Source organism: Varanus komodoensis, unplaced genomic scaffold (assembly GCF_004798865.1).
Source record: "Varanus komodoensis strain SLA01 unplaced genomic scaffold, ASM479886v1 scaffold48, whole genome shotgun sequence".
NCBI lineage: Eukaryota > Metazoa > Chordata > Lepidosauria > Squamata > Varanidae > Varanus > Varanus komodoensis.
In genome coordinates, this window is record NW_025336059.1 from 303,150 (window position 1) to 330,936 (window position 27,787).

Sequence of the window (27,787 nt, forward strand, 5' to 3'; positions counted from 1 at the left end):
TCCCTGTACAGCTTGCAGGCTGCTGGGCAGGCCTTGCCCACAGGCTGAGGGCTGCAGAGGGAGCATCATGCAAGGAAAGGCGGTGGGGAGGGGAGAGGAAAGCAAACTGCAGGAGTCTTTCAGCCAGGGTGCCGGAATGGCTGGCACTGGAGACCCTTGAGGGAAGGGGAAGACGGCCGTCGCTTGTACCGGGCAAGCCCCACGACCTGCACAGAGACCACCTGCCTCCCATTCCGGAGGGCTAAGCTTGGTCCCCAGCATTTCCCACAAAACGAACTCGAGGCGTGGGGTCGGCTCAAGAGCTCAAGAAGGACGGCTGCTTCTCTGAAGCCAAAAAAATGCTGCTGGGCAGAGGAGCCAGCACTGGGCCGGATGAGTGCCACAGCACACCCCCCGGCCCATGCTCCCCAGCATCGGGTACATGCAGGCATTCTCTCCCTGACCCCGGAGGTGGCACACAGCCATGAGGTCTAGTGGCCGTGGCGAGCCCCCTCTGCCGCACTTTCTCCAGGCCAAGCTGCGGGCTGTCCCGATATCTCGGGATGTGGCTGCCGTCCTTTGACCGCGCGCTGTGCGGCGCCCTGGCTCCGTCTCCCAGGCTGCGGTGCGTGCGAGAGGGCGAAACGCGCCTCCCGTGCCGCCCGGGCGCTGCTCTAACCCGCCGTACCGCTGCCTTCCTCCTCCCAGGTCTGGTTCAGCAACCGCCGGGCCCGATGGCGCAAGCAGGCCGGAGCCAACCAGCTGGCCGCCTTCAACCACCTGCTGCCGGGGGGCTTCCCGCCCACGGGGATGCCGGCCCTGCCCCCCTACCAGCTGCCGGACTCGACTTACCCGACCACCACCCTCTCCCAAGGTGAGTGCTCCGGGCTGGAATCGCGGGGCGGGAGAGGCTGTCGCCGGCTTCACGGCCCCCCACCTTCCGGCTATGCCTTGCGGGATGCTGGGGGTCTCTGGGAGCAGGGGATGCTGGGGGTGCCCGAGTGGTGACAACGAGGATGAAATCAATTCATTATTAAAATGCCGGGAAAGTCAAAAGGCCCTTCTGACGCACTATGTTTCTAAGTTTCCGCAGTCGGGGAGCCACCACCCAACAGGCCCTTCTCTGAGTAGCCGCCTCCTGGTTTCCTTCCAAGGGAGGGGGCTCCCGGAGAAGGGCCTCTGCCCGCCATCTCGGAGCACGGCGGTGCCTCTGACACAAGGGGCTGCGTGCGTTCAGTTCCTTCTCCCACGTGAAGTGGGGCTCCAGAGGCGGGCGAGGCGGCCCCCTTTGCCATCCCCGGGAGGATAGGACCGTGCCCGCGATGACCCTCCCGCTTCTCTTCCCACAGATGGGGGCAACACCGTCCACAGGCCGCAGCCTCTCCCGCCGTCCACCATGCACCAGGGCGGGCTGGCGGCGGCAGCGGCGGATTCCAGCTCTGCCTACGGGGCCCGGCACAGCTTTTCCAGCTACTCGGACAGTTTCATGAACCCGGCGGCTCCGGCTAATCACATGAACCCCGTCAGCAACGGGCTCTCCCCGCAGGTAGGTTGAGCGCCGCAATCGCCCGTCTCCTCTGATGTGGCCATGCCCCCAAGGAACGTGGGAGGGCCGTGGCCCGTTTCGCAGTGGAACAACGTTCCCGGGATCCTTGGCCGGTCACCAGGGTCCGGACGGAACTGGCTGAACCCTCCAAAATTCAGCTTGTCAAAGGATTGGAGCGCCAAGCTAAAAATCCCAGAGAAATTTGCCTTCCCGAACACAGGAACTTCCCTCACTTTCACCGAGTCCCCCAATGTACGCCGCACTCCGCATAACCCATCCGAAACCAGCAGGGCTTTCTCGGTGGTGGCCCCGTCGCATCCGGCACCGTCGCCATTTCATCCCCCCGAAGCCTTTGGTTAGGCGCCTGAAGATGCCGTTTTGCTTGTCCGTGTCGTCGTCTTTCGGGTTTGTCACCGATCTCTGAACGTAACGATCGGGCCTCTTCCGGCATCACTGCCACGTTGTCCCCCCCTTTTTGGGAAGACCGAAAAGAACGATTCTGGGGGTGGGTTGGAGGGCGCCTGCCGGCACACCGCTCGTTCCGTCCCTCTTGCGCTTCCCAGGCGGAATGAACTGCGGCTGCGTGTGATGCCAGGGTGCCTCTCTCTCTGCCCTCATTCCTGGGTTGCAGGCGATGACGGGACAGGCCTGTGGAGAGAAGGGCCAAGGCTGAAACATGGCAAGGTGGGGCTTCCGTCCTCGGCCGGGCGGTTGATTGCCGATCGAGAAATAAACCCGCGACACCCGCGTCCTTCTGGTGCCGTGGGGCTTTTTGCCCCGGGGGGCACCTTTCCCGTGCGTTGCCGATGGGCAATCCACGTGGATCAGAGGCCGTGTTGGTTGGCGAAGGCCGTTGGCTGAGTTAAGGTGTCCTTCTGCTCATTCAGCTTCTTTGATCCGTTTTCTGGAGTTTGTGCAGGTGCATTTAAACCAAATTTTATGTTTGGGTGTATCTTGGCCGTCGGAAGCGCAGGCAAAGGATGGCCAGGAGCGCCTAATCGAGCTTTGAAGGAAGAGGTCAGGAATGTCCAGATGGGGTGACATCCCCGTCGGTTGCTGAAGCACCAGGTTGGCCGGGTGTCCTATGTGGGGAAGGGCTGTCCTCTGCTCTGGAAAGCTGGTGGAAGATGGTCCTCCATTTCATGTTTGCTTGTTTGGTCCCGGCCCAGTTTGGAGATGAGGAAAGCTCGGAAGGCCGAGGCCTTGGAGTTGGGCACCCCGGAAAGCAGCCTGAGCCGGGCACCAGCTGGCCCAGTCCCAGGGCTTCAGAAGCTGCCTTGTGCCAAGTCTGAAGCCCAGGCTTGCCAGCACGAACGGGCAGCAGCCGCTCTCCCGGTGTGTGGGGAGGGCTTTCCCAGCGCTGAGATGAACCGGAGACCTCCTGCATGCAGCCCTGGAGACAACCCAAGGTTCTAGACCTCATGGTTCTGAACAGAGGAGGAACGTGGCCCGTCTTGCCCAGTGCGGTTGGCACTGGCTGGCAGCAACCCTTTGGTCGAGTCTGTCCCACCATGTTTTGCAGACCGGTTCCTCTGCCATCTCTGCCATCACCTCATTGACCAGATCATCTTTAATCGGAGTTCTCAACCTAAAGTAGGATGAATTCGTGAGCCGAGATGTTGTCCTGCTTGCACAGACATTCACTGTGCAACACACGCACATCGGCCGATGCAGGTTGGCACCGGAGGCAAAAGCGGTTTGCGAATGTGGATCGGTGCGCATCTCCCCCACCCCACCCCCCGTAAAAGTGATCCACAAGCTTGCAAAACGGGCATGTTCCGGACAAGGCCGGATCGCTGCAGAATCCCCGGGTGAGAGAAAATGAGCTCTGAAAATCCCTGCCTGGCCCCTTGGAGAGCTTCTCCTGCAGGCCGTGTGAGCCGGATGGACCAAGGTGGCCTTCCCCAGGGTAAGACGTGCTCTGCCGCATACAGAAATCTGCAGGTCCAATCGTGGCATCTCCTAGGAAGAACTCCTGCCTGGGCGCCCTGGACAAGCTGGACCAGGGGTCTGACTCCATCAAAGGCCTTTTCCTGTGTTCCTTTTTAGATTAGCCCTTTCTTCAAAACCATGAGGACTAGAAACTTAGCCAGGGGCTGCAACTCACTGGTAGGCAGAAGCTCCCAGGGTCAGTCCCCAGCGTCTCCAGGTAGAGCTGGGGGGGAATCCAGACCGGAAACCTGGCGAACCGTGGCTGCCAGCCCGTCTCAGCAGCACAGAGAGAGGCCACAGGTCTGCCTTGGCATGCTGCCGTGCCGGAAGTCTCGCCGTTCCCCTCTGCAGCGAGGGAACGGAGGCACGGCAGGCTGGCTGGCTGGCTGGCCAGGCTGCGCTTGCAGAGGTCGGGCGATGCTTGAAAAGGACTTGTTCCTACACGGCGATAAGCCGAAGCAATGAATTCTGATCCTTGCCAGCCCGGCCCCTGCAAATTTGTGCGCGGGCAGAGTCTCTCTTTCAGGGGGGAAAAAGGGAACGTGGTAATACTTCTCCCTGTGCAACCGTAATGCCAGGCCGTTCCCAATCTGCTTTGAGGGATGGAAAGATTAAGAATAATAAAAAAAATTGCAATAAAATATGTGTGAACGCGGGGGTAATTGTGGACAAATGCGGCATTCAAATTCATTTTTCCAGCTCTTTTACACACCATTTCAATCTTATTTTCTGCTTATTAATGAGCTCTTGTTGGCTAGGGTGGGCAGAGCTGCCCAGTTTTTCTTGAGTAATTGCACATAATTTCCTTTCCACTAGTGATTTGCATCTGATCGGGTTTTTTTTTTCTAATTCTTTGCTATTTAACCACCCCCTCCTCCTCCTCTCCCGCCTCCCCAAATCTCTCCCCTTCCCTCCCACTCCCCTGGTCTGGCAAGACTTCATTTTAAATGCTTATTATGCACACGGACAAAAGGCAGAGAAAGAGGCACAGACCGTCCGTGCCGGGAGGCGAGCGGCCGCGGGTGCTCCCGACGCGAGTGCCACGCACGGGGCGAAGGGACACACGGGCGACCCCGGCGGGAAGCGCGGCCGGCGAGGGCAGAGGAGCCGGCCCGCGCCTGCCGACCAGGGTGGGGGCAATTCCGGCCCCCGGGGCTGCCTCCCCCCGGTCCGCCCTTCTGCACAGATGCGCGCCTCCTAGATTGCCAGATAGGATAAAACCCCTCACGCTATCCTTTCCTCCTGTCCTTCCTGGCCTGGCACAGAATCCTCCCCATCCGCCTCGGTGTTCCAAAAATATGGAAGAGCCACTCGGGAGCGTCTGTTTTGGGGCCCCACCCCCTCGGCCCCCCGCCCTGCCCTGCCCACCACCGGCCCGCGGCCTGCGAGCGCATCTCTGAACGGGGTGAGTCGCCCTGAAGCTGCTTCAGCATCCCTGTCTCGGGGGCCCCCTCGCCTACCTGGCACTGCCCGCGAGCCCCCGGGAGCAGGCCTTCCCGTACCTGCCGTGGCTTCACACCTGTTCGCCCCCAATTCTCAGCAATATCGGGGCGATGGGGGGCCGGACGCGGCTCTGCAGGCAGCTGAAGAAGAAGCACCTTTGCACTCCAAAACCCATCAGCCTTGGCGCTGCCTTCGCATGCATGTTTATGGCTCAGAGTGATTTTGGAGAGGCAAAGCCTGCCCCCTCCCCATCCTGCTCTTTTTCACGAAACACAAATTCACAGGTAATTCTGTGTAAAAGAAGAAAAGGACTCCATTTCCCATTTCCACAAGGCAGAGCGAAAGCTTCACCCCCCCACACACCCCACCCCCTGCCAAAAGCTTTGCTTCGATCCCCCTGGCGTGGCCCAGCAGCTCGGTATCACGTATAGCTCTCACTCTGTAAACTTTTAACCTACACAATCCCACAAAGCTGGTATTTCTTTCCCGTAAACTTCCCCCCTTTTTCCCAGTTCTTTGCACCACGTTTGCTCCTGCCCCATCTGCTCCTGTCAGTTAGGGGGACGCGCTGCCGGCAGTGGGAAAAAGGGAAGAGCAAACACCGCCCTCCTTTTTTTTCTTGTGTGAAACGAGAAAGATGTTTATTCTGCTAGGTCAGCTTCCAGAGTTCAGCAAAGAGGGATGGAGAACAGGGTTTTGCAGGGGTCTCTAGCTGGTACCCCCCCCCAAATCTGCCCATTCTCCATTAAAACCACACATGTGGGTCGGGGGGCCCTGCTTTGGACCAGTTTGGACCCTGGGCTGGAGGGCTGCAGCCCAGGGTTCTCCACGCTGCGGAGTGGGGCCCGGGACTTTGACCCGGAGGCTGACCCGAGGGCAACACCGCTCCCGCTGCGGAGCCTGATCCCCCCCTGCAGGGAGTGCGCTTTGTCTTGCGGACCCCTTCTAGTGGCACATCTCCCCCTCCTCCCCACCCCCCTCTTGGCTGCCCATGGAGACGGGGCACCGAGCTCAGAGAACTGCGCTTTCAGTGTGGACTGGGCCACAGGGATGTGGCGAGGAAGACGAAGGGGGGCGAGCGCTGCTCAGGGCCATGGTGGGGGGAAGATCAGCGTCACCCGAGGGCCCGGGGCCATGGAGGGCTCTCCCCAAACACAGCCCCCCTTTGCAACGCTCCCTGGCCGACTCCCGTCTCCGAGCCGCACGGCAGTGAGTTCTGTCGGTTAATTCTGAAGGCCGCTTTGCAGAGCCTGGAGCCATCCGTCCTCTCACTGGATGATCCCAAATTCTGGTTCGGGGAGAGAGACTCCCTCCCTCCCTCTCTCCCCCCTCCCCTTCCCTTCCCTGCACAACGTCCAGGGCTAACCTTGTCAGGCAGGGGGGAGAGGCAGATGTGGGGAGACACCTGCAGAACGCACGGCCCACCTGCTCTCCCTCACCCACAGGTGCGGCCCTCCCGGGGCTGCTGCCAGAGGAGGCGCCAGCTACCTGCCGCCGAGCCTTCGCACCTGGGGCTGGAGGCCCACAGGAGCCACGTGCCTCGTGTCCGGCCTGCCTGCATCCCCCCAGCACTGGCCTCGCTCCTGCTGCCCCTTTCCCCCTTTCCGAGGAGGCCCTGACAGCATCCTTGCTCGATCTGTGCCACGCGGAGCCTTGCGTTTCTGAAATGAGAGCAACGTGGGCCGGGGCAGCCCCGGCGAAAATGTGCCCGTCTGTCGCCGCAGACAGTGAGCGGCCAGACGTGCGAGGGGCTCCGGTTCGGAAGAGGCGCAGAGCCCCTTCCCGGCGGGCGCTCTGCCCTCCTCTTGCCGCTGCAGAGCGGTGGCGAGAGGAGGAGAGCTCCCCGGCCGGCCGAGGGACCGGGCTGTGGATAATCGCGGTGCAAAATGTTTGTCGTCCTCGATGTGATTAATAAGGGAGCCCGAGAGGCGGTCCGGGCAGGCCAGAGAGAGGCAGAGAAAATGGGAGATCGGCAATGAATGCCGGAGCGGCGAGGACCACGGCGGGGGGCGCCGGGCGGCCTCTGGAATTCCGAGGCGGCAGCTGGGGGGCTGCGGCGGCGGCGGGGAAGGACGGGCGGACGGAAGCGCGGGGCCCTACGGCGGGGGGGGGGCGGGGAAGGGGGGGGGGGGGGGCAAGCTGCCCGGGGGGGGGGGGGCAGTCTCTCGCACAGGCCCGGGCACCGCTGCGTCCACGGGGACACCTCTCTTGCCCCCGTGCAGCGTGTGCTCAGCCCTGGGGGAGTGGGGGGCTTCCTGGGCCACTCCTGGGTCTCTCTCGGGGTGCCGGCCGGTCTTCAAGGGGGCGGGGAGCCAAGTGTCCCCCCAACCCTCACCCCTGCAAGGCACCCACGGGTGGAAGGGCTCCCCGTGGTCCCCGTGGGAGGGTTGGGCTGAGCTCGGCAGGGACGGAGGGGGTTTCTAGGGGAATTAAGGTTTGGGAGGGAAGAATTAACCCTCGCTTCCTGGACGCTGCCGCACATAGCACTGACGCGTATTTATTTATTCATCTTATTAATTATATTTTGATCCCACCTTTTCTTCTGCAAGGTACCTTGCATTACCCTGCTCTCCTCCTCCAGCCTCACAACAACCCTGTGAGGTAGGGCAGCCACCAAGTCACCCAAGGGTCTTCATGGTTAGGTGGGGTCAGGTCCAGATCTTCCAAGTCCCAGTCCAAAAGTTTAGTTAGTTTGTCATATGGGTATTATGGATGTTTAAAAAAATTAATGCCCATGGAAACATTGGGCTGCACATCTTTTAAATGCCTAGCCACACCTGGGATTCCCGTGAGGCTTTGCAGCTGAGGCATCCGGCCAAGGAAGGGGCTTGGTGGGAACCGCTTTGACGGATCGACGGAAGGGCTTCTTCAGGGAGAGCACAGTGAAACTGCAAGATGGCCACCAGCTTGGAAGGCCTTCAAAGGGGACTCCAGCAAACACTCCAGGCTACTAGTCCTCATTGTTCCATGCTCCCTGGAGATGTCTGATCGTTTTGTTTTTGCTTGCCAATGCGAAAAGGGCAAGAGAGACAATAGTGAGGCAATATTTGGAGATGCCGAACTTCGCTCGTTCGCCCATCCCAGCAGCTCCCTGGGGTCAGAGACCGTGTGCCGGCCGTGGGCTTCCCCGGGACACCCGGTTGGCCAGGGAGGGCTAGCCGGACCCTCAGCCGGATCCAGCTGGTCTGCATGGCTTCCAGTCGGGTGTTTTGAGCGAGAGCTCAACCTTCCTGCATGTCGGCCCAGCTGGCTGGGCCTGATGGGAACTGAATTCCCCTCACCTCTGGGCTTCCCAGGGAGAAGATTAAGTCAACTGTGAAGGCCAGCTTGTGCTTCGGAACTGTTGTGAGCTGCTGTTGGGTGTGATAATAACCGCAACCACGACCACACCGAGAACCACATCTCGGCCCCACGAATTGCCTGGAGACGGCGATCACCAGCGAGCCCTGCCAAAGCCGCCCCCCAAGGGCGCCGGAGCGGAGAATCGGAGCCCCGTTTAGCTCCCCGGCCTTCTCTTCCTCCGCTCCCAGTCCCTTTTCCTCTCGTGCCACGTCTTTCAGACGAGAGGCCTGCGGGCCGGGTCCGTCTCGTCGCTCGCCTGGGAGGGGTAAAACTGCCAGAAACAATTCGCTTTTAAAGAGAGGGCCGCCTCTGCAGCCCAGCCAGAGGAGGATCAAGCCCGAGCTTGCGGAGCGGAGGGGAAGGAGAGGGGCTGGGAAGGGGCGCTGCGAGCCGCCCGTGTGAAGGGATGCTCCGGCGCAGGCAGGGAGATCACCCTCCCGGCGGGGTCCCTGGTCGGCCAATGAGTAAAGTGATCAAAGGTGCGGACAGCCGGAGGTGAGCCGATAAGCCCCGGTCTTTAAGCTTATCGGGCTCGGAGATGAGGCAGATCTTATGGCAGGCGATACGGGCCTGGAAAGGGATCACAAACCACACGGGGGAGCCAAGAGGGGGAGCAGCGGGGGGCAGGCGAGAAGAGGAGGGGGCGCACGATCTAATCTTGGGTAAGCAGCAAAGGGGGGGGGGGACGGCCCTCTCCTGGGAGTTGGACAAAGGGAAATAAACAGGGATTTCTGCCTGGCCCTCTCCGATTTCAAGGGGACTGCTTCTGGCGTGCGTTAGCCCTAGACCGATTAGCGGCTGGGGGAGCCCGAGGGGTCCGGCCTGCGGGGACAAAGAGGCAGCCGCTCGGCCCAGAACGGTGCAGGTCTGGGTTCCCGGGCGAGGCGTGTCCTGCCACTGCTTCACCCCCCCCCCTTTAAATTCTGTGGCTCGGCGAGGTGTGCAAGGGATTGCAGGGGGCTAAATTCTTCGAAATTAGCTTCGATTTCTTAAACACCTTTCTTCAGACACACACGGGGGGCGGGAGGTGGCATCTTGCTATAGAATTAAAGCACTGGCCCCAAACAGATGAAACAGGAGGATGAGAATACAAGAGGGCTACCAAAATTCAGGCCCAAGCTCCGTCCAGGGCATTTTGAGCACAAACAGAAATGTTTTTTCCAAATGCAAGCTTTCCCTCCGTTGACCAAAGCATGAAAACATGGACTTTTTTTTTTAATGGGCAGCTTTAAAGACGTGCATTTAAAAAGACTGCACATGTTACAGGCTGGCATCTTAAAATGTGCATTTTTGGGAAATGCGCTTGGTTCACTTTTTGACTGCGAATGCGAGTCTGGGAGCCGGCAGACTTCCTGGAGAAAATGGTCTCCTTGAGGGTAGGAAATGGGCCGTCTGTGGGTGATGGCAGAAGGAAAGACCGTTCCCACCGACGCTTAATGACGGCCCTAAACAGTTCGCATGAAGGCGCCCAGTGCACGCTGCCAGGGGCCCGGGAGCAGAGGAGACCCTGACCGTGCCACTAAGAGCGACGGCGTGGCTGCCGCGGAGTCTTGCCCACAGTTTTCCGAGGGCGCTTTGCTTCGCTTCGCTTTGCTTTGCTGCCGTCCCCGCAACCTGCTTGCCAGGGCGCCCGGAAGGGACAAAACCCGGCCCCGGTTCATGTGACGGCGGAGCGCCGGTTTTGCGCCGTTCGGCTGCCGCTTCCCGCACCCCGGCCTGAGAACGGGGCTTCGTGCGAACTCCTGCCTTGTGGGACAGCCCCCGGCACAAGCTTTGGCCCATGAACAGTGTGTGGTGTCGTGGTTAGAGCCCAGGGTGGGGAGTCCCTGCTTCAGGTTCCCTCCCAGCCGTGAAGCCCGCTGGAGGATGCTGGCGGCAGCCGACCTGGCAGGGCTGTTGTGAGGATAACCCCACAACCTTGAGCCCCTGACCAGATGCGGGGGAAGGCCGAAGACAAGGAGCTGCGTCGTCAGAGGCCGTGCCGCTCCCTCCCCTGGCGGGACGGTCCCGAAGGGCCGTGCTCTGATCCCCCGGCCTGCCGCGGCCTCGCTTCGGAGAGCCGCCCGTTGGCCACTCGGGCGAGCAGGCCGCTAGCCCAGGCGGCCCCTTTGCGGCCGGCGGAGCCTGCGGACGAGGCCGGCCCGCTCGCTGGGCGCTTTTTGGGGCGCCAGGCTGCGATGCGGCGCCGAGCGGCCCCGTCTCATCCTCTCCCGCCCCCCCCCCCCCCCCCCCCCCCCCCCGCTCGCTCTCTGCCTGCCTCGGCTCTGCATTTGATGTGGGGAGCCGCCTGCCACTCGGTGTGTTCTGCACCGAGAAGGGATCAGAAGTTTCCGCGCGCGCTCGGCGCCTCTCCTTTGATCCGTGTCCTGAGGCCGGCTTGACGGCGGGAAAGGGGGGGGAAACCACGGAGACAAAACGAGTCAGTCAAGTGATTCCTGACAACTGTCGCCTTGCGATAAGGAGGCACTGCAAGTCCCGGGCTTCCCCCACCCCCCAGCCCCCCCCCCTCTTTTTAATACCTCTCCTCCATCTTCATAAGAAGCAGCGCTGCGCTAAACCGAGAAGAGCCACCGAGTCCCTTTTTGTCTCCCGTTTCCCTCTCTTTGGCGCGCGTGCCGCAAGTATCTGCTCTCACCTGCCTGGCGCTTCTCCTTTGCTCTCCTTTTTCCGAAATCTCCCCTGCCGCCCCCTCCGCCGCATTCCTCCCCTCCCGCTAATGCGCTGTGGCGGAGCCTGCTATTTAACTCAGTGCCGCTTTAATTATGTTCAGGGGGAGAAAGGAAGAGTCTTGCTGAATGCGCAGGTGGCCCGGATGGTCGTGCGGTTATCGGCTCGTGCCTCTATCCGCAGGAAAACTCCTCCACTCAGAGGCAGGGTTCGTGGAGAGGAGGAGAAGAAAGGGGAAGCAGTCCCTGGTTATTATCTCGCAGTGACCAGTCCTGCTGCAGCCCACTTGGGGGGTCCCTCATTATTGTTAAACTGCCGTAATTTGGACGGGGAATGAGCCTGGCCATTGTAGCAAGCCCCAGGTTCTCGGTACACACCTTTCTCCAAGCGCGGATTGAGAGCCGCCGGACCCGTCTCTCTCCCCTTTGGGGTGCAGAATCCTCCCATGCCATCTCGGAATTGTGCCGCATCGTTCAGTTTTGAAAAAGATCTGAGGATGGGCTTTTTTTGAAAATTATAGTCTTCATCCACTTTTGCATTAGCAACAGTTCAGTGGCGGAGAGGCGTAAAAAGCCCTCGCTCTGAACTGTCTGCCCTCGCTCTGAACTGTCTTTGTGGGATAAATGCGGGTGGGTTTTGCTGGGCTGGCAGTTTTCAGTAAGACAAACTTCCCAGTCTAACAGGTAGACGGAAGCACAGCTTTTCTCTGGACCGTGTGCTTCTTGGAATTGTGCGATGCGGGTGAAAGTTTTCCTGGTGCTTTGACCCGCCGCCGTTTCCCTGGGTTGGGCAGCCGCTGTAATTTCCCCAAGGGCCCTGGATGCCAAGGACATCCTGGGACTTCAAAAGGAGAGCAGACACTCTTCACAGCCCTGTGTTCTGCTGCCGGGCAAGACCGCCAGGGTCCGTCCAGGAAGTGTGAAGGGGCATTTTCCAGAGGGCATTTTTCTTGTCCTGGTGGTGGAAGGTTGCAAGGACGAGGCCCCCTTCTGAACAGCTCCTCCTCTCTTCCTCATGGAGATCTGGTGAGCAAGGAGGCCGCTGCATCGCCCACTCCTTTCCGCCATCCCATTTTTGGCACAGTGGGGGAAGCAGGTGAACAAGCAAGGGGGAAGAGGGAGAGCCACCCTTGGGCTCTCTGGAGGTGCCCAATCATGCCAACCCTCGGCGCCAGCCCTGATACAACCCTGGGCCTGACGTGGTGTGAGCCACTTTCCTTGTTTCATGAGGACTAGCGTCTTGCTTCGTGTTCAGGGAAAGCACTGCGGCACAGTAGCAGAGCCCTGCTTTGCAATACCGAACCCCAGTGCAATTCCAGGATTTCAGGGAATTCTGGGAAAGTTCCAGCCGGAGACCCAGGCGTGCTGTTGCGGTCAAAACTACCGGGCAGGCTGTGGGCAGGGTCCTTGGATCATCCGCTGAGGCTCTTCTGCACATGCCCCGGCAACCTCTTCCTGCCCCTGCCTGGGAGGGGGTGGCCCTTTGGAGGCCCCCGCCAGGAGCTGAGATGCTCCCCCCGAGCGGCTCACTGGCCCCATGACAAGAGCCGCCTCTTCTCGGGCACTTCGGCAATCTCCCCCATTTTTCAGACGATCCCTCCACCTCCGGAGCCTCCAGGATGGCTATTATTGTGTCAGTGGGACCAGTGAATGGGACAGGAGTCCCCGTGAAAATGGGCCGGGGGGGTGAATGGGACCGGAGTCCGCCAGCCCCACGCAGCCCACTCGTCCTCCCGGGCGTGGGGCTCTCCGCCTCCGCTTCGCTGCCCCAGCGGCCCCGGCTCCGTGGGGAGAGATGGGCCGAAGGCCACCCCGCGCTGGGCAGGGACGGCCAGAGGCATTGTTGTCCTGCAACGGGAGAGGTGAGGCCTGCGCTGTGGGGGGGTGCGCGGGGGGCTGCGGGAGGGGGTGCAAGCGCCTCGCCACCCCTCCCCTTCTGCAACCGCACTGCACTTCGCTGATAAACAGGAAATATCGGGGAACGGGATTTCCGCATTATCTAAGCACGGCAGAAAATCAAAATTTCAGTCTAAATCCAAAGAGACGAGTCTCTAAGCTTCTCCCGCCCGATGCGGCTGGCCCCAGCCAGGAGACGGCTCAGGAGGACAAATAGCATTTCCGCATCTCGGAGAGGGAAGAGGAGACCGACGTGATATAATGCAGCAAGGGGGGGGCCGGTTTGGGGGGGGGGGGGGGGGGGGGAGAAAAATCCATTTCTTCTCGCACAGGGCAAGTGGGGAGGGACGGGGTGCCGCGCCGACGTCATTTTCTTTGGGGGGACATCCAGCCCTTTGGTTTGGGGAACTGCATGGTGGGGGGGGGGTGAAGTGGGAGGTGGAAGGCGCCCCGTTTGGCGGGAACTTTTTCCAGGGGCTTTGCAGGGAGGGGGCTTTGGCGCATGGGAGTCGCGGCCGCCGCTTGGGAAAAGCCAGAAACCTTTGGCGGCTGATTTCAAGGCACAGCCGAGCACGATAACGTAGGTGGTGCTCAGGAGCCCCGGGGAGGCCGACACACCCCAAAGCGCAAAGACCCGTAGTATTTATTTGATGCGCACCCTCCCTTTTGGCCCCAAATGTGACTTGAGCAGACAACCAATTAAACTAGATTAAAATGAGGCAGCTATGAAGGTGCAAACAGACACACCCAACATTGGAAATGTGGGTTTCTCTTTGGCTTCATACCCCGGGCCTGGAGGTCTTCCTGGCCATTTTGTCTCGTAACTTCGCTGTTTCTTACGGACAGGCAGCTGCGTGGGGCTCGGCATTTGCCAGAATGAGGGGAGAGCGGGGATGAGCAGGGTCTTCCCGGGGGTGGCCCCGTTTTGTGACCATTGGCACCAAGGGATGCGATGAATGCCAGCGCACAGGCAGCTTCAGGCAAGGTGGTGGTGGTTGTCGTTGTGGCGTGCACACCAAAGGCACCTTAGCAGTTCTTTTGGTCTAGAAGTGTATTAATTAATGTTAATTGGATGCGGCTGCCCCGGCCAGCTCATGGCTTTGCGGTGCATCTCGCTGGAAGTCGGGAGAGGGGGCTGGGCCAAGGGGCAGGGGGAGTTCTCTCCCCACGCTCCTCCATGGACCAGACCCCTTGAAGAACGGAGCAGCAGGACCCCTCCTCCAGGAGGCTGCAGGGTGCCCCGTGGCGGGACCAGCAGGTGTGTCTCTGCCCAGGTGCGGCAGCTGCGAGCTGAGCCACCTTGACGGCGGCATAAGCTTGCTTGAAGGTTCAAGCGGGGCCGCAGCAGCTCAGACCCTCAAGCCCAGTTTCCTGTCCACAGGACCCCACAAGTACCGTAAGAGTGCCCCAGCAGCAGGCTTCCCCAGGCAGGCTGCCCCGACCCAGGAGCTAGCGTGTGACCATGAGGACTAGTGGCCGCTGCTCTCCTCCTCCATAGATTCATTCCACCCCTCTCCGAAGCCCTCCAAATGCGGGGCCATCGCTTCCTCTTGTGAAGCTGAATTTCTCGGCCTCACGGTGCCCCGTGCAAAGAGGGGCTTCCCTTGACCTGCCCTGGACCTTAAATTCGGGGTGCATCCAGCTCTCGCGGGCCCGGCTCCTGTTGCCTGTCCTTCCAAGTTCCTCCTCGCGTCTTCTGGGACAAAGAACCCGCGGACGGCCGGCTGCCCCGCTGGCCGGCCTTTGGAGACCCTCCAGAGCCGTGTCGCCTCCCCACCCCATCCTCCCACCGGCCTTTCCCCTCCTCGCCCGTGCGCTCACCTTTCCCCCGCCCGTTGGCCTTTGCCACGTATTTCCCCCAGCACCACCAGGCCCGGCCGCCCGAGACCCTCCGCCAAAGGGCGTCGGAGAGGCAGCCTGGCCGAGGAGCCGGTGCCGGGGGCGAGGGGTGGAAGGTCCTCACGCTGAGCAAGTGTTTCCGTTTAGTTCCAGATGCCGGCCTGACAGGTGTGTGCCCCTTGATTAATTCCCAGTGCCCCGTGATGCTCCTCCCAGTGCCGCCCGGGCTGAGCCGCAGGAAGACGTAGCGTGTGCCCCTTCGGCGTGGGGCTCGGTACGCGGCCTCGGCCGGCTGTGGGGCTCTCGAGGTGGCCGGGCGAGCCGTTTCCCCTGGACCTGCCTCTGTGTCCCCCGGGAGGCCTCCTGCTTTCGTCCCTCCAGAGCTGAGCCATATTTAGTCTTCACGGGTGCTTTCTGATACCGTCGGTCTCAGTCACAGGGGTTCCCTTGCTTGTGTGATGCACCGCCTTTCCGGGTGCCTGTGTTGTTCTTGTCGCCCCCTTGTGTGGCCTGGACTTTCACACACGGTGGAGTTTTGTGCCGCTGGCTCCACTCCCGGTTCTGAACCTTCGTCGGGGCAGCTCTCCCTGGAAGACACGACTCCATAATGTTCCTTAAAGTTTCTTTAGGAAAATTTCTGAAAGCAGGGCAAATTCCTTCACACCACCGCTGCAACCTGCCGCAAGGTGCCTGCGTGGGAGGGGAAGACCGCTTCGGATAGGCGGCCGACCTCTGTCAGTTCGAGGGACAAATCAAATTTCAATCAAAGCTCTGAGGGGCCCGTCTGAGTTGGAGGGGGTTGAATGCCGGCGTGTTCATCTGTTCTTGTTCTTGTCGTGGCTCCGTCCCACCTTCTTCCTGCCAGAAAGCCACCATGGCTTGCATAACCCCCTTGCTCATCCTTGTATTCTCACAACAACCCTGTGAGGTAGGATAGGCTGTGAGTCAGGTACTTGCCCCAAGCCACCCAGTGCGAGTTTCATGGCAGAGTGGGGACCCCGGCCCGGATCCCCCGAGAGCTGGTCCCTCATGCCGGCTGCTGCACCACGCCGGGAACGAGCCCAGGGGGCTGCCGGTGATGCCAAGGGGACGCTTCTGGCCTCAGGGGCTCCTGGCCGCAAGCCCCCCCCCCCCCGCCATCCTGTGCATGCCGGAGGCCGGTCCACCCAGCGGTCGTGGGGGCCAGGCCGCCCCACCATTCAGCCTGAACTGTTGGGGCGCTGTCCGTGGTGCTGAAGTCTGGCGCTCAGTTGGTCCAGCAACTGCCCCTTGGGCAAGCGGCTGTAGCCCGACTGGCTGCGCCCCCCCCTCCCCAGTGGCCCAGGGCCCGGGTGCCGGCGTGACACTGCCCACGCCATCGGACGCCGCCCCTGGAAGCAGAAATGGCTGCAGACTGCCCCGTGGCTTGGCCCCTGGGCGACCCCCCAGGCCCCTTTACGAGCATCTTCCGGGGACCAAGTCTGGGTCAGCTCATAGTTGGGCTGCTGGAAACTGGTGAGGATGGAATGGAGCGCCCTGAAAATGGGCACAGCAGACGGGCTGGCTGAAGGCCCAAGCAGGAGCTGTTCACGCTGCAACAGTCTTGCGGCCCTTAACACGTTTCCTTTTCACTGTTTCATTTCTTCCTCCTGGCTGATTTTTAGGGTTAACCCCTGAACCCAAAACCCCAGATCTCCCATGCCCCAGCCCAGTATTCTCACCCATATGCCCCACTAGCTCAGCAGTTGTTAATTCTGATGCGTGGGCACGGTCCCCATAGCAACCCGCACCAAAAAAAAGTCCAAAAATTCAGGTAGTTGTGCTGATCTGGTCCACAAACCACTCGAAACGGATCTTAACTGCCCTCTCGGACTGATACACACCAAATAGTTTGCATCGTGCAGTTGCTGGAAAATTAATTTCCCCCAGCTTTTGCAAGGATTGCAGCTAAGGAGCAGGGAAGACTGGGGGGGGGGGCGGGGGGGCTGATAGGAGTGTCCTGCAGCTCCATCCCCAGGAGTCCAGCAACCTCTACACCGCCGCTTTTCAGCCTTTCTGCAGCTTTTCGGCAGGCAGAATCAGACCCTGTTGTGGGTGAGAGAAGCCACTTCTAGTCTGCTTGGCAACAGAACTCTCTGCGTCTCTCTTTCGGGGAGGGGGGATATAAACACCACTCTCGCTGCATTGGAAATTCAAATATTGCCAGTTCTCCTGATAGAATCTTCCGTCGCTTTGCGGCTTCAGCAGTTGAGTTAGCTGAGAAAGACGAATCTGCACACACAAAATGAGCACCCATCCTTATCTGTCAAAATCTCTCCCGAGGAAACGGAGTTTGTTAGGTTTAAAAAGGGGGGGCTTGTTTGTGTATTTCTTTCTCTCTCCCCTCCCCACACTCTCCACACATTTTCTATCTCTCTTTCTTTCCCCTAAGTGCCTGTTCTAAATGTAAGGCAGCCATGGGCAAATTTTTGCTAATTTTTTTGTACGTGTATGCTTTTTATCATCCCGGTGATGTGCCGCCAGCATTATCCACCGATAAGTGGATTAGTTCTTGAGCTAAACAAAAAAGGTGTTTGACAACTAAGAAGCTCCAAAGAACATATTTTTGTTTTCTGAAGAATGGAGCTGATGTTTTGCGTGTGTATCCCCCCCCTCCTTCCTTCTTCTCCGGCGTGTCACAGAGAGAAACCATTTGTTTGCTAACACCAGAAGCCAAAAGAGAGAATCTAGCAGCTTTTCTGCACTTTCTGGGCAGCCTCTGGGTAGTTTTTTTAAAAATGAAGCTGCTGTGGTTTTGGCAGTTCGTTATAATGTTCGCTACAGTATAGACGCGTTTGCAAGGTTCGGCTCTTCTCCGGTTCTTGTTTTCCTGGTCTTCGGTTCGGCCCTTTTCTGGCACGTGCTTGCAAATTTGGCCCCAAAATGCCCGCAAGAAAATTTCCGCTGTGTCTGTCTGCCAGCATGGACTTTTCCGTGCTCACCGTCCCTTGCGCAAGCAACGCTGCCCAAAAGGAAAGAGGTCTTGTGTACGGTGGTACCAGAGGCATTTGTGCTCGTGCGCTTCCTTGGCGTGTGCCATTTGGCATGGCTTCTTGGGGGAGGCCTGACGCCTCTCCTCGTTCGGAAAGTCCACCTGCCGGGGAACACACGTGGACCTTTCCGAACGAGGAGCTCGCCTCTCCATCCACGGGGAAATGCATAGCAGACCCAACGACTCACCCAAGACTGAACTGCCAGAGTGCAAGCGAGAAAGGATCTTGCCCAGACACCCGAGAGCCGTTTGCAGGGTGCTCTGTGCTGAAGGTGTGCAGTCACAACGCCGGCTTTAAAGGCTGTGCTTTGCAGACGACGCACAATCGCTTCCCGCCGGAGAGCCGCATTCCAAAGCTCTCCTGGGGCCACTTTCCAAGAGTGGGTGGGACAAGCAGCCAGCAGAAAGCGGCCCGCAGGCAAAGAGTCTGGCATTTTGCACCTGAAGCCCTCAATTCCCGTCTTTCAGCTTCCATTCCCCCGTGGTTGTGTCCAAATGCATCGGTTTTCTCATTGCTTTAATCTGGTTTTATTTACACTTGTAAGCCACTTTGAGCACCATTTTTCTTGGCCCAAAAGCGGGGTACAAGTATCTTATAATTAGTTAAAAACTTGGGCCTTGCGGCAATCAGTTCCTTCCTTTAGAAAGGGTGTGAGGGAGCAGTGCAAAAGGCAGGAAAGCACAGGAGGGAGGGACGGGGGGGGGAGCAGGGGGCTGAGGTGCAGGGCTTTGGCTATCGTTGGAGCCCCAGGGGGCCGCCCCGGAGTTTCATGAGGCCTTTAAAGCAAGAATCGCTCCCTCCTCCTCCTCCTCCAGCCAGGAGGAGGAGCAGAAATTGCAGGCTGGGGAGCTGGGGCGGGGGGGGGGGGGGGGGGGCCCCCGGTGGCCCTTTCCGGCTTCTCAGACTCCAGCTGAGAGCTATTTCACTGTTTATCTACATGTAATTATTTCTATGAGGTGCAAACATTAACACTGTCAAGAGCAATTTACCCTGACATTTTTCACTTGTTCTATGGCCCAATACGTCCCCTGCCCCCTCCTTCCATTCCCTCCCTGTGTCTTTCTCTCTCTCTCCCCCCCCCCATTCGCACACGCACACACGGCGCAACATTCCCGGGAAGGCCCGGGAACCCTCCTCCTCCTCCTCCTCCTAAACCGGGGCCCCTTCGCAACTCATTAAACTTTGAAATCTAATTCTGTCTCCGAGGGAGCGAGGGCCTGGGAGAACTTTCGGCCTCGCCGTGCTGCTCGAAACTCTCCTCCTCGCCTGCCTCCCACCACCACGACACCACTGAAGTATTTCCACTTGACACGGACTGAATTTGCCGGTCGCCGCTTTTTCAATTGGAATGCAATCTTCGGCATTAACCTTTGCTTGCAGGCTGCCTTTAAAAACCTGGCCGGCCGTTCACACCACACGGCTGAATGCGCCCTCCCGGACGGGGCTGGCCGGTGGCGAGCAGCCCCTCCGAGCCGCACGGTTGCGCTTGGAGGACCGGCTCGCCTCCTCTCGTGCTCCCAGCCCGGTGCCGTGGCTCGTCCGAGCGGTGACACTTCAAATTAAGGCTCGCAGCCCAACCTTGCCTCTTGATTTAACGAGACACTTATTGTATGTTCGCTAATAAATATCAATTGCCTGTTCAGGGCACATTTGCGGCAATGCGACGGCGAAACCAGCCGTGACGGGGCCCTCCGTCCGTCGCCAATATGTTGCGTGTAATCCGTGGTTATTTTGGCAATAACTCTGCGGCAGGCAGCATCCCCGCGAACGCAGCGGCTTGCGGGGAAAGCCGGGAGGAAGCTGGGCGACGGAGGCGCTCAGGACAATACGCTGGAGCGACTGGCGCTCCTGCAGGGCCATGGAATTGAATGGGGCCCATTCGTGCCAGGCGGCTGGCTCCAGGTGGGGGGGACCGTTGGCTCCCCGGACTGTTGATCCAACATGGGGGATCCCACTGGGCCATGCGTGAGATTTCTAGGAGGGGGCCATCCCCCCCACCCCGCCAGGGTGCTGCCACTTCTCCGTTTAGAGCATGCCTGGGCACCCCAGTGTCTGGGTTCGGCACCTTTCGTGGCTCCACATCCTAGCAGGGGCATACAGGCCCACATCTTCCCCCTGTGGCTCCCTGCTTCTTCACCTCTCTCTTCCCCTGTGACTGGCAGGTGCGATGTCAGAGGAAACGGAACGAGGAGGGCAGAGGAAAGCTAGCGCTGGAGCGGCAGCACCTCCCCCGGATGGGTTGGACCAGAAGCAGCCTTCCTTAGAGCAGGCCCCGTAAAAGGACGGGTAGCCAGTCACAGCAAACTGAAGTCCCGCTGATTTCAAGGGCCGCGTTCTGGCCTGGCATACGCACCTCTCTTTTCCTGCAGGCGTGTCCTCAGCACCCGAGGCACTCTTCGTGCGCAACGGTGCGCTGCACACCCTGCCGATCGCCCTGCAGCGGCTGAGCCCAGTGGCGATTCCCACCTCGCAGGGCTAGCGAGGGAGCTTGTGGCAGGGCACGATCTGGACGGGGGACCTCGTAGGCACCTCGAGTTGGAGGGGAGCTGGCCACACAAAGCTGCATGCAAGAAATCCAGGCCAAGCCTTTACCCCTTAAAGAATTCTTCTTTTCTTGAACTGGAGAGTCATTTACATTTCCAAATGCACGCATCTTCTCGCAGTGTTTTTTTCCTGGGCCTCTTTCCACACAGAATAAGTGTCTCTAGGCATCTTTTGGGGTGTACAAGTAGTTCCCCTAGTGTAAACCTTTTTCAAAAAGTTGGAGTCCTGCCCTGCAAACTCTGGAGGCATGCAAATACGGAAAGGGAGTGGAAGTTGCTGCTGTCCCGCTCACAAATTAGCTCGCAAGTTTGTTTATTTAAAACTTTTGCAAGCGTCCTATCCATAAAAGTCTCAGGAAGGTCTAAGAAGAAAGGCACAGCAGAATAGCTGTGATAAAAGCCCGACTAAAATTAAAAATTAACCCTTCAAATAATGGGAACATTAAAAGGTTTTGCTCTGGTGCCGAAAAGAATAAAGTGTTGCCGCCGGGCACACCTCTCTGGGAAGCGTATCCCGGAGTTGGGGCGCCACCACAGAGAAGGCCCTTCTCTGGGTCGCCACTCTCCAATCTCTTTCAAAGAGGGCTCCCGAAGAGGGACCTCCGGCCCAGATCTTAAGGGGCGGGCAGGCACCTCGGGAAGGAAGTCAAGCACGTTGGCATTAAAAGTACCACTCCAACACCTCTCTCCCCACCCCTGCCCAGTCCCAGATGGCTGGCGCTTACTGCAACCACTAGGCAGCACCACCTTGGGAGGGGCTTGGGCTGCGGCACGCCAGCTCTGCCACGGAGGAGCAGCTGCTCCCCTCGTGGACCCCGGCAGCAGATCTGGCAGGCCTGTATATGGGATGTTAATCAGCCTGTTCTGTCCGCGTCTTGTCACTGGGCCAGTGGCTGCCACAGCCGATCTGTATCCTAATCTCCATCAATTAACGAGGGACACTTTATCCCCTCTGCCCGCCCCGCCCCGCCAAGCCCGCCCCCACCCCGGAGTTATCAAGAAGGAACAAACCACCCACCGCCGGCCCCTTTTCACTTTCTGCTAACCTGGTGCACCCAATTAGACATGTCACCCCGAACCTGCTGATAAATTGTTCTTGTCATCTGCTTTCTGTCTTTCATTAAATAGAAAGACGGAGGACGGGAGGGGACGGGAGGGGAGGGGAGGGGAGCCGAGCGAGAGGGGAGGAAGATGTGATCTCTCATGCTTAGCAGAGCCAGATACATTAATTACAAAACGGCCATTTGCGGCATGAAAAAGCATTAATTAAATTTATGCAATCATTATCTTTAAATAGTCCTATCTTTGGGAGGATCAGCCTTTCCTCGTTTTCCTTCTCCTCTGCTAAGTACTTCTAATCCCCCCCTTCCAAGACTTATCTCGGGATCAGCAAGGCCCCATGTGACTGCCAACTTGAGGGGCAGAAGGAGTTGGGGACTCTGGGACTTGGGGGGCTGCCCCCCAGCCAGCCCCCTGACCACTACGGGGCCGAAGGGTTGATGGGCCGGTGACGAGAGTGGCCCCCCAAATTTGGCCATCTCCAAAGCGGGGCGGAGGGGAAGGAAGCTCTCCAGCCACAGCGGAAATGCCTTCCTTCAAATCGCTTTGGTGCTCAGCACCACCCCTGGCCTGCCTTCCCAGGAATTGTCCCATCAGCCACCTGCACGGCTGCTCCTTGCAGAATCGGTGCGCCCAGACCCCTCCGGATGGGGAGGGGGCTCGGCTGGGCAGTTGCCAATGCCCCGCAAGGCCAACGGACTCGAAGCTGCTCTCTCACCGTCCCCGGCGAGCTCCCCTCCTTCTCCACGGCCCCCTCTGGGCCACTCACTCCTGGCCAGGCAGCAACTGCAGCAAAGCGCCTGTTTCTCCCGCGTTGGAGCCTTTAAACCCTCCAGATCTTTCTCCCCAAATGCAGAGCTGATAAAATGAGGGGCTTGCTAGGGGGAAGTAAACCAGGGTCAACACTGGTTGGATAGGATGGAGAATTTTCCGGGTGAAGCAGCGGCAGCTGGTCGGTCCAATGCCAGCGGGGTGCTTAATCCACTCCAGGCTGCAGCCTGAACTCGGACGGAGCAACCCATGGAGCCAAATCCCAGCCCCAGACTGGGCTCAGCCCCTGGAGAGCTCCTGGAAAGTTCCCACTGAACCCCATGTTGGCAAGAGCGCTGCGAAGGTCGGGTGGACGCGGCGATGTGAACAACTTGCGCGCCACGGTGCAGCCCTGTGCTCTTGCGACGTGTCCAGCGTCCCGAATTTTGCACAGGAATTCTCCGCTTTAAAAACCAAACCAAACAAAAGCATAAAATAATAAGCAAACAGTGTTAAAATGATGATGATAATAGGGAACAAACTGGTTCTAGGAGGAAGGGTAAAGAATGTGAAGAAAGAAAGTTGGAGGGTTTGTTGAGGAAAAACTGGATTTAGGGTGATAGAAGGGTTAAGCACGCACAGGGAGGACGAGAGGAGATGCAGCATCCGGCCAGCCTGGCCGAGTTGTGTGTGGCAGGAGCTGTCCAGGGTGCTGAGCGTTGTCCTTGCCGGATCGGCCCTGGAGGTCCTTCCCGGGGCCCCTGGACGTGTTTGGGGCAAAAGGCGCACCCGCTGCCAAGGTCCGCCATGGCCTGGGCTCCTTAGCCATGGCGGCTTTGCCTCTGAGCCTGTGAGAGCCGAAATCCATCCCAGGCCACAAGACACGGCGCCCAGAAAGCTGCAAAAGAAAAGCCCCTCAGACTTCAGGGCCACCAGACTCCCCTGCGAATACCTGGGATTTATTTGGGAACGTGGCCCCGTTGAAATGCTCCCAGCGCTTGGCAAGGGCATTTTGAGCTGGGCCCACACTGCACCCCGTCGAATTTGACGTCTCTGGTGCGAGTGGCTGGCAGAGAGCCGGCAAGCACATGGTCCCACAGCTCCTAGCCTGCTGCTACGTCCATCATCCCTTTGGCTATGAGGGATGATGGGCATTGCACTCCAGCAAGAGCTGCTGGGGGGCCATGTGTCCCTCTGCACATGAAGCAGCTCCAGATACAGGAGGGCTGTAGTCATGGGTGCTCCAGCATCATGGGCGGTGCAGCCTCTCTGGGTCTCGGTCAGAGTGTTTAAGCCTCCACACCACGAACAGTGACTTTAGGGCTCAGGCTGAAATCCGGAGTGGATACACTGCCCCGCTGGCACAGGACTCGCCAGCCACGGCTCCCGACTACTTCGCCACACCGGCCTCTGGCCTCCGAGCAGCCGTGACAGTCACTGGGAGACTGGACCAGTCTCTGACTCACAGCCTGGCCCACTCCGCAGGGTCGTTGTGAGGAGAAAAGGAGAGGAGGGGACCATGTAAGAGGCCTGGGGTTCCCAGCACGGTCCCTCCCCACCAGTCTCGCTGCTGGGCGTGAATGAAGCCACTCCTTGGAGAGCCCAGATCATCCCTGATGCATGCACCCAGGGAAGCGGGGGGTCCTTCGTAAGGCAGCCTGTGATGGCACCCCACAACCACCGAGCTCGCCCCCACAAGCCCGCCACCGTGGGAGCGCTGGCTGAGCGGCGGCACTGCCTCTTCCTCCCGACGCACCGAATGCGCCAGCCCAGGCGGGGAGGCGGCCAGGGGCCCACAGCCGCGGGCAAATGGCCCTTTCCTTTCATTGGCTTGCCAAGCGGAGTTATTATGAAATGTTTGATTTGGAATCTCGCTGGCTGGCACCGCATTTGTTGAACTTTATCGGGGCTATTTCATCTCCCCGAGACCTCTCTCTTTCGATTTTTCCTCCCCTCGTGGAAGGCCCCGGAGGCACCGGATTGACTTAACGGGTGTATCTTACATTCGAGTTAAGCTGGACTTTAACTGATTGTAGTGTCTGCTTGATGGGGCGAGGAGGAGGGGGCGGCGAGCGCCAGTCCAGCAGCGGAGCCCTATCAGCGAGCCAGGCAGCCTCGCCGCGGGCTGGGATATGCGCTTGGCAGGGTCTTTGTAGAACAGGCCTCTGTTGCATCTGGAGATACCTCTCCCCGCCGTCCCGGGAAACTGGGAAGAAAGGCGCAGAGAGGGAGCCGGGGAGAGGCTCAAAGGAGCCCTCGGAAGCCTCCTTTGGAAGCGATGCGCGGCCACCCTGGGCCATTACTGGCGTCCGTGGGGGGCTCCGGGGGGGGGGGGCTCGGCTTAGCCGGGAAAGAGGGAGGGTTGGGGGTGCGGAAGAGAGCCGGGTGCGTTTCAGACCGGCTTTGTCCGTCTGTGCCGGGATGGAGCTGGGTTTCGACAACGTTGGCTACTGGCCCCACGCTCAGGCTGCAAAGGGGGTCCTTTTCGTCCTCAGTTCTGGGGCAGGGCCCCCAATCCCTTGGGGCTCAGCTCCCAGCGTTCCCCACCGGCCTCCACCCCACCAGGGACTTCTGGGAATCAAAGCCCCAAACATCCGGAGTCTACCTTCTGCCTCACCCCGATTTCTAGTCTTTCCCAACGGTTGCCTGCAGATCTGTCGTCCACACGCCGCATCATCTGCCTTCCAAAGATGCTCGAGTGGGGCATGAATATTGTGGCATCTCCTCTGAAGGTTTCCCATGGAGATTGGCGTTCAGGGATAGACAGAGGCTGTCCATGGAGGTTCTATTGATCAAAGACAGCTCCTCCTCCATGAAGTTGTCAAATCTTTGTGTGTGCGTGTCCATCAGTATCTTGTGACAGTGAGTTCCACATGCTGGCTTGCTTTTGTCAAGTCCACGCACACCAAAGACCATAACAAGAGTGTTGGATTGCCTCAGATCAAGGGGTGGCCAAGTCAAAAAATCACAGGAAGGCGCCTCATCCCAAGTCGGACCATGAAATGCCTCCAAAGATGCCCACACGTTTGTCCAAAGAGAGAAAGGAGAATGCCTACACTCTAATCCAGACAAAATTCGGAGCGAGCTTAGAAGTGGAATTCGGGAAACCCCACTGAATTTGTGTTTTGCTGTTTGCACATTCCAAAGTACAACTCCGATCAGCCAGTGTGGCCAATGGGGGCGATTATGGGATTTCCTGGCCCGTATGTTCCGGGGAGCCAAACGTTCTCCGCCACATCTCAGTGCAGCCGCCACTCCGCTCCTAAGCTCGCCAGCACGATTAGAATAAAGCCGTCGCGTTTCTGCTTGTGCCCATTTCCCAATCATTACTTGGAGAGCGAAAAAAAGATCTCTCTCTAATGTGCATTTAAAATAGCCGCTGTTACCAGCCGCCATTGTCGGGGAAAAGCGCTCTATGATTATGCAGAGGGTATTAGCAGGAAGGGACGGGGAAGAAACCAGTTTACTTTGTCCCTGGGAAAGGGATAGAAGGAGGTTTAAGGATCTCAGAGGAGAGCTTGGAAATATTAAGTGAGGCATGGGGGAAGCGTTGCTTGAATACTCTCTGGGGATTAAGGGAATGTAGGAGCGGGCGAGGGGAAAGAATCCTCTTTAATGACGGCGAGATCCGTTCCTCATCGGGGGATTCCGACGAGAGGGAAACGCGGCCTCCAGCGAACCCTCGGAATGGAAATGGCCCGGCACAGGGACTCTTCCTTCCACCCAAATGCCTCCATCTTCAGTCTAATTCCGGCCTCGTTTGCAATGCGGAGCTCGGGGCGGCGGGAGGGTGGCGGGGCAGGAGCGTCGCCTGGCCGAGCCGAGGAGCACCGCCACCCTTCCGGAAGGCCTTTGTCCCGGGAGAGCAGAGGTGGAGCGGCTGGCAGCTGCCTTGTCCGTGGCACCGCTGCAGCCCTCCTGGGCCCTGAGAGGGCCCTGCCCGTTCCTGGGCCAGCCCCCTTCCCACGGTGGTTTGGTGGATTCCCGGCTTTAAACAGTCCGTTCCAAGGGGCCAAAACGCCTTTCCGTAAGTCTTGGTAGGAGCTCGGAACTGAGGTAGGTTGATCCTTCAAAGCAGTGCAAGATGCTAGTCCTCTTGGCTCTGAAAGAAGGGCTGATTTACGTAAGTGCCGTTTGACCCGGTTTGGCCCTTTGGAGATGGGACACAAATCGGAGCTGCCACCTGCATCACAGCCGGCGCTTCTCCGGAGCTTGCAAAGGCAGCGTCTCTCCAGAAAGTCCTTCCTCCCTCAGCAGAAAGTGCATATGGCTGTGCTATTTAATTTGGATTTAAGGGCCGGGGTGGCATAGTGGTGAAGAGCGTGGGACTGGGGCTCAGGCGATCCGGGTTCGAGTCCCCGCTCGGCCGTGGTGCCAAGTGGGGGACTCTGGGCCAGTCAGACTCTCAGCCTGGCCTGCCTCGCAGGGTTGTTGTTGCGGTGAGGATAAGATTGAGAACAGAAGCAGGAGAATGAGGTTAGCTTCCTGGAGTTCCCGGGAAGAAAAAAATGCACAATATAAATATAATTAATCAATAAAATGCACACTTTGACCACGGCCACATGGGAACGCACTTGCCCCCCAAATGGGTAAGCGACTGTGAGGATTCCCTTTTCTTAGGCAAGTTTTGTCGTAAGCTTCAAAAATGGAGGCAACATTAAAAAACAGGAAAGGGGATTCAAGCTGAAGGATGCGTTTCAGGCTTTGTACATGAAGTGCGAGTGACCCCGTGCACCCTATCTGGGGAGGTGTGAAATTTTCGTGGAAACTTAAGCGCGCCAAAGTTGCACTGTTCAAACACAGATTAGGAAAATGAGAAATAGGACAAAATTGGCGTATTTGGAAGTTTCAGCTTTAGTGAAGCCCCAGACTAGGGCGCCCTGAATGCATCTCATGGCCAGCTTCGGAGAAGAAGCGGGGCAGGGTTGCCAGACAGAAGAGTTCCTAAATTTAGATATTCCTGGCAGCTCCGTCGCCTCCCGTCCCTCCGATATCCCCATGCAACCTCCCCTCCGTGCAGAATTGATGGCTCTTTATTGTCCTCCTCTCTCTTTCCACCGCCCCCCATGCCCCCGAGACTCGGTGGCCTTTCCTGCCCAATAAGCCCCCCTCCAAACCTAAAATAAAGCTATCGATGGCCGAGATGGGTTTGCCTAATTGTGCTTCGCGTTCCAAAGCTGCCTGCGTTTATCGTAAAGGGCGCACATTTCCCAGCTTCTGCGTGCGCAGCCAGAGGCCCGGAGGCCCCAGCTCAGAAATGGAGAGAATTAATTACTTTTTTTGAGGGGGGACGAGAGAAAGAGGAGAGCTCCTCTCCTTCTCGAGGAGGGGGAGAGGGCGATGAAGTCCCAGAGGGCGGAACGCGGTGGCACGGGGTGGGGGGCCGCGGAGACGCTGGCGCACGGGAGGAGCTGGCCGCTCCGGAAGGAAGTGAGGAGCCGGTCGGCACACTCATTTTCAGGTGCGCCCGCTCAGTCCTGTGGGAGGAAGCCTGCCCGTTCCGTCTTCCCCTCGGCGGCTACCGAGAGGGTACCGGAGGGATGTGGCCCTGCAGGAACACTGGGGAGGGGGCAGGCCCTCTGGGCTGGCGAAACCCCCCGGCGATGGCGTCAGAAGTCTCTTCTTGCAGGCATCGGTCAAAGAGCCGCAGGCGGCCTGCGTGAGAGTCCTCCACGCTGGACCAGGGAAGCGGGGCCTCTCCTCCGGAGCTGTGGCTCTCCCCCTACAGTCGAGCTAAGCCACCAGTCCTCTTGGTGCTGAGGGGTGGGCTGAGTTGGATGG

At 59.1% G+C, this 27,787-nt stretch overlaps 1 protein-coding gene across 2 annotated transcripts in view; it reads left to right on the forward strand.

Moving 5' to 3' along the window:
* Window positions 1–27,787, forward strand: part of PAX7 (paired box 7) — a 106,347-nt gene that overhangs the window by 72,780 nt on the left and 5,780 nt on the right. For both annotated transcript variants that reach the window (XM_044445411.1, XM_044445412.1), the window contains exons 6-7: window positions 688–853; window positions 1,329–1,525. In XM_044445411.1, coding sequence (XP_044301346.1) covers window positions 688–853; window positions 1,329–1,525 — 363 coding nt within the window. The remainder of the gene's footprint in view (window positions 1–687; window positions 854–1,328; window positions 1,526–27,787) is intronic.